The 11,634-nt window shown below is 47.0% G+C and overlaps 1 protein-coding gene across 1 annotated transcript; it reads left to right on the top strand.

The window, feature by feature from the left end:
• The first annotated feature begins 765 nt into the window (after positions 1-765).
• Positions 766-10,535, top strand: pex11a (peroxisomal biogenesis factor 11 alpha). The gene is made up of 3 exons (XM_073850848.1): positions 766-1,178; positions 1,289-1,404; positions 9,193-10,535. Exons 1-3 carry the CDS (start codon positions 1,123-1,125, stop codon positions 9,759-9,761), a joined length of 741 nt encoding a protein of 246 aa, XP_073706949.1. The 5' UTR covers positions 766-1,122; the 3' UTR covers positions 9,762-10,535.
• The last annotated feature ends 1,099 nt before the right edge of the window (positions 10,536-11,634 follow it).

Here is an 11,634-nt window from a genome sequence, read left to right as displayed (position 1 = left end):
GCAACATCATTTGTAAAATTTATAATTGTAATGCAAGTAAAATCCATACGATAACATTTACACTGACCAGACACAAAATAAATCAAATTAAGCCAATACAGAATTTAAATAAAGAACAGGTAGCCTACTAACCTGTAGTTCTAATCCAGGTAGGCTATTTCCATTCTCCAATCCTGAGCCAGTCATTGGTCAGTTAAATCAGGAAGTAGGCTACACACCGTGACTTGTCCGTCATTCAAAAACATCCGATTTAACACTCGAGCTCTGCATTTCACAAAAATAAAATCTTTTTTCAAAATTTACAGAAACATAGTAATACTTTTCTTCATTATAGTAACACAACTTACAGCATTCATCAAACATAGAGTGTGTTGTGAACATGAACTAAACAATACGTAAACGTGAATGAATCGTTCTTTTGAGTCGGATCTTTGCTTTTTCAATGAAACAGGTTCACGAAGTCAGTCTAAAACCATTTGTTTAGGAATTGTAGTCGGATTTTACTTTTAGGGCGATAGAAGAAATATCTTCTGTCAAAGTTTAAAACATGAGCTGAATCATAATTGCAATAAACAAAACGTAGTATTACTTAAATTACAATAAACACGAAATAAAAACAATGTTCCTACAAACGTTTTATAAGACAACTTTAATTAAAATAAGAATTGAATGGCACCATGTCGTGACGCACTTGCGTCATGACGTAAAATGGAATGGTTTTTAAACGAACTGTTCAAAAGAATCGATTCAGGATAATGAGTCGGACTTCCTATCGCCAAATACACCGCTTGTCATAAATAATTTTTATAATGTCACATATTTGAAATCGCATATAATCCGTAAGTTTGATCATTTTTATAAGCAGGACACAATAATAATGTATTAATAGGAAGTGAAGTTTGTTCTCTATGGTTCCAACGTGTGTGTTTTGTATGTTGCATGAACTTTCACCTCGGTTCCCACAGCCACGCTGGAGCGTGTGGGTTTGACAGGACATACAGTGACAACACTAACAAAGATCTTTAACTTTGAGTATGCACTGCCTTTCCAGCTTTATTAGCTTAGCCATTTTTTAGTAAGTCCCGAAAGAGTCGCGTTTGTTGCACACTCTGTTTCAGCCACATGGAAACTTTCATCAGCTTCACTAACCAGAGTCAAGGAAGGGATCGCATATTCAGGTCAGTGTCTCTTATCAAAGCTTGTCATCCGTAAAAACAAGATTGAAATGATTTCCTGGTAAAGACGAGCTGGACTATGTCTGAACATTTTGTTTGTTTGCTTATTTCAGAGCAACCCAATATGCATGTGCTTTGGCGAAATATCTTCTGAGAAATGAAGCGAAGAGAAAAGAGCTGGTGAAAAAGCTGCAATTTCTGGAGTCTAATATGAGTTCCGGGCGGAAGCGTAAGAATGCACATTTACTGCACAAAACAAAATCTCTTTTTTTTTTTTCTACGTCTGTTGTTACTGTTCCAGCTTTACATATGAAGTACAAGAACTACGTATGAGGCATTGTTTACCTCAGTAACATTTCTTATCTGTCTACAGAACGTTTTACAGTTTAATAAATGTAGTAATTGACATTACATTTGGACTGTATAGCCTGAAAACGTACTCGGTTACTTACGTAACCTCGGTTCTCTCTAGAGAGGGAACGAGTACTGCGTAAGAAGTATCTTACGCTAGGGGAAAATCCTTTTCTGCGAGATATTGAAGCCAAAAATTATCCTTAATTTTGAAATAATGTAAAGCGCGTTGCAGCAGCATACAGACATAGGCGAAACAGCTTGCGCGCCTATTGGCTGCTCTGCGGCAACTGCAGCAGCCTATTAGAGCGAGGCCTGACGCGACGCCAGATCCAATGGGGGCATTTCGCGCCCTTTGCGTCGCTTCGCGCCCTTTTCGTAGCTTCCCGCCTAAAAGGGCGTGGTCTAGGCCTATAAATATCGCTCATAGGCAGCTATTATCTGGTTTTTCATCATCAAAGCAACCAGAGCGTGCGCATGCACGGCAAGATACGCAGTACTCGTTCCCTCTCTAGAGAGAACCGAGGTTACGTAAGTAACCGAGTACGTTCTCTTACTAGAGGGAACGAGTACTGCGTAAGAAGTATCTTACGCTAGGGGACCCAGTGTAAAACGCCGTGCATGCTGAGATCTGACACCAAAGACCCAAGGGCGAAAGCCCGGGGTTCATACAGTTCATAATCACCTATAGAACTCACAGGGAGTCCGGGGAAGAGGGAGGGGCAACGCCGCACTCTTCCACATAGTGCAGCGTCACTCAGACGCTGAGTAAACGTACATACAGGGCTGACGTAAGAATAAGGGTCATCACACAGTTTGCCCAGACACATATTGTGCTGCTATTACTTTCACTGTCGACCCTAGAGCTGTGCTCAGTAGACGCAGCATTTCGAGCTGATAAATCAGGTCAGACAACACTGAATATCTAGACTGACAGCAGTCTGGCCTGTAAGGCGGGAACCTCCAGGTTGTAAAACCTTATAAATGTAGACGGAGAGGCCCAGCCCGCCGCCGTACAAATATCTTGTAAGGCAATCCCACTCGACCAAGCCCACGACGAGGCCACGCCCCTCGTGGAATGTGCTCTGACACCTAGCGGGCACTGCTTGCCCTTGGAAGCATATGCCAACGCAATAGCATCAACTATCCATCTGGATAGGCTGTGTTTCGAAGCGGCCAGTCCCTTTGGGCGCCCGTAAAACGAAACAAAAAGCTGATCTGTCTGTCTAAAAGCAGACGAGCGAGACACGTAAGCTCGTAATGCCCTGACTGGGCATAGGAGGTTCGCGTCCGTTTCCTCATCATTGACCGGTAGGGCTGACAGCGCGATGACCTGTGCCCTGAACGGTGTGTTGAGTGATTTTGGAACGTAACCATGCTTGGGTTTGAGTATGACTTTAGAGTCATTAGGTCCAAATTCCATGCACGTCGCGCTCACAGAGAGTGCGTGCAAATCCCCTATGCGCTTCACTGAAGCGAGAGCCAGCAGAAACACAGTCTTAAGAGACAGGTATTTCAAATCAATCGTCTGCAGAGGCTCGAATGGTCCGCCTTTCATGGCCTCTAGTACCACAGAAAGGTCCCATACGGGGACTGAGGGAGGTCTGGGGGGATTTAGTCTTCTAGCTCCCCTCAGGAAGCGAATAACTAAATCGTTCCTTCCTATTGACTGACCTAACGTTGCGCTCGAAAACGCCGTTATAGCCGCCACATAGACTTTGAGCGTGGACGGGGTTCTGCCCTTGTCCAGCAGCTCTTGTAGGAAGGAAAGCACCTCCATCACACCACAGTTAGTGGGTGACAAGCCGCGGGCTGCGCACCAGCCCGAAAACACTGACCATTTTGAGGAATAGAGCCGTCTCGTAGAAGGGGCTCTAGCCTGCGTGATCGTGTTTAATACTCCTTTTGGGAGTTCATCATATATTCGCTGGTGGCCCAGACATGAAGGGACCACAGCTCTGGGTGAGGGTGCCAAATCGAGCCGCTGGCCTGAGAGAGAAGGTCTCTCCTCACTGGTATCGGCCACGGGGCAGTGCTCGTCAGCTGCATCAGCGCTGGGAACCAGGGCTGGTTTTCCCAAAACGGCGCTATCAGCAGTATTGGACATCCTTTTTCCCTGACCCTCTCTATCACCTGAGGTAGGAGAGAGATGGGGGGAAAAGCATAGAGATGACGGCGGGGCCATTCGTGGGCCAGCGCGTCTCTGCTTTTTGAGTAAAATTCCTGACAGTGAGCGTTGTTCGGAGACGCAAAAAGGTCTATTTCCGCTTTGCCGAATTTTTTCCACAGCATTTGTACTGTCTGTGGGTGTAGAGACCATTCGCCTGCTGGAACATTGTTCCTGGACAGTCTGTCTGGTCCTATGTTCAGAAGCCCCGGCACATGCGCTGCTTTCAGCGAGCGCAGGTTGCGCTGAGCCCATACCAGGAGGCGTTCTGCAAGTCTGTATAGGTTTTTGGACCTGAGACCGCCCTGGCGATTTATATAGGAAACCACTGACATGTTGTCCGAGCGGACTAGTACATGGTTTCCTTTTATTTGGGGACAGAAGCGCGTCAGCGCGTTCTGTACTGCCAGCATTTCGAGGCAGTTGATATGTAGGAGCTTTTCCCGTTCTGACCACTGGCCAAAAGACGGTCTGCCCTCGAGCAGAGCCCCCCATCCCGAGGTTGACGCGTCCGTAGACACCACTTTTACTCTCGAGAAAGTCCCCAGGCTTACACCTGACTGGTACCAGTCGACTGCTTTCCACGGCTTCAGGGCTGTGATACATTTCTGATTGACCGTGATACGAAGCCGACCGGGCGCCCACGCTTGACGCGGGACGCGCGCTTTCAGCCAGAACTGCAGTGGACGCATACGCAGCAGACCCAGCTGCAGAACTGATGACGCTGAGGCCATGAGACCCAGCATTTTCTGAAATGTTTTGAGCGGGACAGACGCGCCGCAGCGGAACGAGCCCGCTGTGCGCTGAATGTCTGCTGCGCGCTGTGGTGACAGCCGCGCTATCATTGACAGCGAGTCCAATTCTGTGCCCAGGAAGGAAGTTTTCTGACTGGGGGACAGGGAGCTCTTCGCCCAATTGACTCTGAGACCCAAATTCTCGAGGTGATCGAGTAACATGGTCGTATGCTGTACAAGCACTGAGCGAGACTGCGCTAGAATCAGCCAATCGTCCAAATAGTTCAGTATGCGCACGCCTTTCAGTCTGAGAGGAACGAGCGCTGCGTCCATGCACTTTGTAAATGTACGGGGTGCCTGGGACAAACCGAACGGCAGGACTGTGTACTGATATGCCTGGCCCTCGAAGGCGAATCTCAAAAATCGCCTGTGACGTGACGCTATCTGTATTTGAAAATACGCGTCTTTCAGATCCACTGACACGAACCAGTCTCCTTGGCGAACTTGCGCGAGGATTTTTCTGGTCGTGAGCATCCTGAACCGACGCTTCACCAGCGCTTTGTTCAGTTGCCTTAGATCTAATATGGGTCTGTGACCCCCGTCTTTTTTCGGTACCAGGAAATATCTGCTGTACAACCCTCCTTCGCTTTGAGTTTGAGAGAGGGGCTCTATGACTCCTTTGTTCAATAGTTTCGCCACTTCGGCTCGAAGCAGTTGTGCTGCTTCTGTCTGCATTGTGGTCTCGACGCGCGCTGTATAGCGGCGCGGGCGTCGGTGAAACTGTAGCGAATAGCCTCCTTTTATAATGTCCAGCACCCATTTCGAAACCCCTGGAAGCTTTTCCCATGCGTTTGCATGAATAGCTAGAGGTTGAATACGAAACGCGCTCCGTTCTATCCGTAACGGAGTGGTTTCGGAGTGCTGTGGCACTAGAGACGTGCTGACATTCGAGGCGTGAGGCACGCTGATAGCGGGAACTATTATGTCTGTGTGTGGATGTGGTCGTGTGGCAACAGGCACATTTAACACACTGCAAACACCGTTCGCCTGCATGCACGTTAGTTTCGCTTTTACGGAAACCTTTTGACGTGCGTGATGTGATGTCTGTGGGCACTGTAAAGTGGGCACGTCTATCACCTGTGGAGCGCAATCGATCTGAGCCGATTTTATGTGCGCAGGGTCTGTCTGACATGTTGTGCTTGTGTGTAGAAATGGGCACTGAGTGGGCATTTTGACTACACTTGAAACACCATCGGCCGTGGCCGGTTGTGAAGCGCAATCGATTCGAGTCGATTTTATGTGCGCTTGACCTGTGAGACAGGGTGTGCTTATGTGTAGAAATGGGCACTGGGGAGTGGGCATTCTGACACGTGAAACACCATCGGCCGTGGCCGGGACACCAGAAAATACACTCTTTTTTGGATTTATCTGGGTAGCCGTGAGAACGGCTTTTGAGTACAGGCAAACGGGCGACAGAGCCGGTTTGTTGGCTGCAAAATACACTGGAACAGTCACAATACTTGGAACTGAACAAGCAAATACCTTTGGTTAGGGCTGCAACTAACGACTATTTTAATAGTCGACTAGTCACCGACTATTGAAACGATTAGTCGACTAATCGGATAATTATTCAATTTTTCTCAAATTTAGCATGAGATTGCTTTAATTATGTGGAAAATTATAGTAAACACAAGAAAGAAGGGGGTACTTCAATGAAAAATGCATATTTTGCTGCTGATAGGCCAATTCATAATAAAAGTAAATAAAAATGCCCTGTCTAAAACCAATTAGGCACAGTGCTCGGTCAGTACAGACATAAATGCATAAATTAAGAAACTCTATAATTTTTTTAATGGACAGGCACATTTGTTTTATAAGAAAAAAAATAAATTAAAATCAAGTAAACACTTTCTTCCTGTAAACCATCAGCAGCAATAAAACAGTAAACAAAAATGTATATCCAAAACAAAACGTATTGGCTTTCAAGTTATTTAAATCTTACTGAGGCCAGCCAAACTCCGTTTCATTCAACTGTCCGACGTGCTTTCTCTTTAAATGTTCGTGCATCACAGAGGTGCTGCCGTGATGCGCAAGGACTGCTTTACAAACCATGCAGGTAATATTTTAATTTGCCGTAGCAGGCTAAAATGCTCCCAAACTTTACGCCTGTTTCATACATACTCAGTCTGCAGTGCGTCTACAGTCCGTGTGCGTTACGTATGCGGTGCAGAAGCAGCACAGACTCGTTTTGCTTTCACACAGAACGCATTTGCAGTCCGTACATTGTGAACGTTCTAATCCGTTAACATGGGTGTGGAAAAAAAAACGCACTGCAGACGGAGTATGTGTGAAACGGCCGTGTTTTGGTACGCGCAGCTGCTGCGTTGGACGCCGCCATTTCTGTATGTTATCGCTCAGCATAGAAGCTGCGTATGTGCGACTCTCGGCAGAAAGATGCCTCACTCGGTTGTCTGGCGACAACATCGACAATGAAATTCATTGTCGACTATTTCTATTATCGATTTTTGTCGACAACGTCGACGAATCGTTGCAGCCCTACCTTTGGTGGGGGTCCGGCGACAGCGGGACTCGCGCACCGTCTTTTTCCTAGCTTTGTTAGGACTGCTTCGGAGGCTCAGGTTTCAAATCCAACCTGGGTCTCGGGCCGCGACCAGCGGGACGGCGGCCAGAAGAGCGGGAACGCGGTCTCGCGCCCTGCGCTCGGTGGCGCTGCGAAGCGGCAACAGCGGGCTGTGGCTGGGGTCGTGCGCTCTGCGCGGGCGGTTTCACACGGCCGGCTGCAGAGCTGGAGCGTTTCGGCAGGAAGTGCCTCATCGCCTGGGACGCCTTCTGTACCTCAGCGAATCTCTCTGCAAAGTCCTTGACAGAGGATCCAAAAAGGCCAGCGGGAGAGAGCGGAGCATCGAAGAACGCGGTGCGCTCAGACTCAGCCATCTCCGAAAGCGTCAGCCACAAATGCCTTTCGGCTACAGCGAGCGAAGCCATGTTGCGTCCGATGGCCTGTGCTGCAGACTTTGTAGCGCGGAGTGCGAGGTCCGTGGCGCTCCTTAGGTCCGGCACACAAATCGCGTCAGGGCCTTCCTCATCCATCCTTCGGAGGAGGTCAGCCTGAAAAACCTGCAGCGTGGCCATTGTGTGCAGCGCTGACGCTGCCTGCCCAGCGGCGGTGTAAGCGCGGCTGTGCAGGTTTGATGTCTGGCGACATGCTTTAGACGGCAGCGCCGACTTAGCACGCCGTCCAGCGGAGGGCGGGCACAAGTGGGCTGCTATCGCCTCCTCGACAGGCGGCAGAGAGAGGTATCCTTTTTTCTCGGCGCCGTCCACAGTGGAGAACGCTAGAGAAGAGGATGGGCGCACTCTCGCTGAGTAAGGGGCGCTCCAGGATTTAGCCAGTTCTTCGTGAAGCTCAGGAAGAAAAGGCGCTGGTTTGCACGCGCTCGAAGCGCGTTCCCCTTTCGGCAGAAAACAGCCGTCCAACCTGTTATGAGCGGGCTGCTCCGGTGAGGACCACTCGAGGCCAAGGCACGCCGTGGCCTGTGTCAGAATCCTCATCAGTTCTGCCTCGATCGAAGCTCTCGAGCCTGACGGAGCGTGGGCGGGGGGAGCGAGGTCCACAGAGCTCGTCCAATCCTCACTGCCTGACGCCAGAATAGAGCAGGAATCCTCCTCCTCCATAACTGTGCCCTCGTCAACCGTGTCGGTGCAAGCGGCGGCGGGCAGCGGCCACTTAACATCTGGGACGGAGGCTGACGAGATTGGTGAAGCTGGCGGGCGAACCGGCGAGCTTTGTCGGCTGGGGGGGGGTTCCGGTGCCCGCTGGGCACGGCGCTTCTTACGGCGCGACACCGTGGCGGGCGGGGGAGCAGATTCGGCGAAGAGTGCCAGGCGAGTCCTCAGAGTCGCCATCGGCAGTAGTTCACAATGAGGGCAGCCGCCCTCAGCGAGCGCGAGCGCCGCGTGCTCCTCACCCAGGCAGGAAACGCAGACGATATGGCGGTCCCCGTCACTGAGTGTGGCTCTGCATGAGCCGCAGGAAGGCATCTTTAAAAAGACGCCTGCTCTTTTATAGAGAAGTGTGTATCGCAGCGGCGACACACACTTGAGATATTAAAGGATATGAGCGCCGGAAAGCGCAGCAGGAAGGCACGGAAGGCGGCGTGGCCAGCAGCTTCAGAGACTCGTCCCGCTGAGATGCTTGCAATCGACGGCGGCTTCTTCTCCGGCTCCAGCGATGCGTTTGCTTCGCTTGAAGGATGAAAAATCAGATAATAGCTGCCTATGAGCGATATTTATAGGCCTAGACCACGCCCTTTTAGGCGGGAAGCTACGAAAAGGGCGCGAAGCGACGCAAAGGGCGCGAAATGCCCCCATTGGATCTGGCGTCGCGTCAGGCCTCGCTCTAATAGGCTGCTGCAGTTGCCGCAGAGCAGCCAATAGGCGCGCAAGCTGTTTCGCCTATGTCTGTATGCTGCTGCAACGCGCTTTACATTATTTCAAAATTAAGGATAATTTTTGGCTTCAATATCTCGCAGAAAAGGATTTTCCCCTAGCGTAAGATACTTCTTACGCAGTACTCGTTCCCTCTAGTAAGAGAACTGCCACTTTATGTTGCGTTGCTTTCCCCCTTTCATTTTCCAATATCAACTGGGGTTTTGTTGCAAAATGGAAAATTGTAAATTGATGTTTTAACAGAAATTAAAAATTATAAGCTATAATGTGTCCAATACTGTATGCTCTTTTTCAGTATTAAGGCTTGGGAACACAGTCAACTCGATCCATGCGGCCAAGAGCACTCTTCACATTTCTGACCCTGTGCTGCGCCTTTGCCTTACTTTTGCCAACCTCAACCGTGCCTTGTACTTTATCTGTGATAACATACTCTGGGCCAGAAGTGTCGGGATAATAAAAGATATCGACAAGGAGCGCTGGAGCTTGAACTCCACTCGCTTCTATTTCCTATCCTTGGTCATGAATCTAACCAGAGACGTCTATGTGATCGTCCAGCTAATGGTGCAAAAGTCTCGGGACCGACACTACCAGCAAAAAGTCAACCAGCATCTCAATGAAAGCCCGGATGTGGCTTGTGTCGTAGTGCCTCAGCTTGATGCGTTCCTGTTCCTTCTTCTCGAGAGCCTTAGAAATGACCCATCTGTGGCTCTCGATACACTTAAAAATGTTTGCGATCTTTTCATTCCATTTGACAAACTGGGAATTTACCAGACAAATGCAGGGGTGGTAGGCTTCTGTGGCCTTGTTTCTTCTCTTTTAGGGATATTGTCAGTTTTGAGGCCTAGCCTCAAAATCAAACCATGATTTAGAGATCGGAATGAGGAAAATGCTTTAGATGAACATCCAAAATGTCCACTATAAGGATACTTTCCTAACAAATATTTTGATATTAGTGTGGAATTAGACTAACATATTAAGCATACTTTTGTACAGGGATCAACTTAATTGTCGTATAAGGGAGACTGGAGAACAGAACGTGCCCATAGTGCAGCGATGCACCTGCAGGGCTGTTCTGCACAAAATAGTAATAATAAAATTTAATAGCACCATTTAGATAAGATTTCGCAGTGTGGGTTTGACCACATGCTGTGTACGCTTTCATTAAAATGAGTGCCTTGCTGTATCTGTTGTTGTATTATGGCAACCCTACTAGTGAAATAATACACCTGTATATTATGCACTATTTAGTTGTTTTAATAGAGATTATATCACTTTGGTACTGATGATATTGAGATGAGGGTACATGAACACATTTCTGAACTTTCCAGCAAAAATATGCTTTCTGTGATGGCAGATGCTCAACTTTCTGAAATATGTGCTTAGTATTTAGTCTCCTCTACATGGAGAATCCTCTGAGAAATTAGATATTCTACCTCGTTCTGACAGATCCAACAGTTGTTTACTGATGTGTGTTTTATTTTAGATGCCAGACAGGGTTTTCTTAGTTATTTCCAATTTTGGTTTATCATGACAAAAGGTAACTTATTACATTCTGATTCTCTGTAATTGGTTGTCAGCACAAACTGCTTTAAGAACAAACTGTGAACTTTAATAAAGGACTTTTTATGCAGTGTTAAAGGTTTCAGATATATATTTTTTTTATTTCAGCAGTTTGACCTCACATAAAAACTACATTCGGACACATAACAGAAAAATAAAAAAACAGAATTTTTAACACTGATTTGTGATGATTTAGTTAACTTACCACCTTGTTCTTTAATGCAGAAGTAAGCCTATGGGAAAATATTCCCATATTTATTACGGGAACATTAGCCACTAGAAAATAAGAATGTTTTCACGATGGCTCATCAATCAGCCACATTAGTGGCACTGAACGTAAGCAATGCTACTGAACAGGACAAAACTTGCATATTTTGCTGATTATTGAGGCTGAAAATGGTCAATTATTGTCATGTTTCAGGCTGTACTAATTGGTCGGAGTGGAAAAACATCTAGACTACTACAGACTGCCAAAAGTTAACTCAAACACTTGTGTTTGTTCTTATCATTTCTGGTCAGGTAGGTGAAATATGATTTAATATTATCTTAATACTGCTTGTACGTATCTTCACCTTCTATTAACTTTAGTTTGTCAAAATATAGCGCCCTTTCCTGCTTACTAAGTCCTTATCTATATGAACCTACTACACATTTTTTTGTTCCATGGTTCAGACAGCATAATGAGCAGAACAACTTATTGAGTAGTACAATAACCAGGGTTGCCAGGTTTTCACAACAAAACCACCCAATTGCAAGTCAAAACTAGCACAATCGCGTTTCGAGTCGAGTCCCCATTAAAAAACATGTTCCGGAGGATAAAATACAACCCACGGACATCAAAAAGAACTGTTAAAGTAGCCCAAAACTGCAGACTTGGCAACACTGACAATAACCGTGCAATCCATGCTGTTGTTAACACCCTAGTATCTCCAACATCAACAAAAACTTTGAAGCTCAATATCTCCAAAGTGCTCAGAATGTAGATAGAACCATATAATTCTAAGGTGACGAAATTTATAAAACTCATTCGAGATCAGTATGTTTATTCTTCAACGCAGAATGGGACTTCCAGTTCATTTTCCGCTATAGGGAAATAACGAGAGGAATAATAACGTGCACTAAACGGGAAAAATTACAAGCCAGTGTCCTTATAATTAAGACAATACATTAAAAATAA

Source organism: Garra rufa, chromosome 11 (assembly GCF_049309525.1).
Source record: "Garra rufa chromosome 11, GarRuf1.0, whole genome shotgun sequence".
Classification (NCBI taxonomy): domain Eukaryota; kingdom Metazoa; phylum Chordata; class Actinopteri; order Cypriniformes; family Cyprinidae; genus Garra; species Garra rufa.
This window is presented reverse-complemented; position numbering and strand designations above follow the sequence as displayed.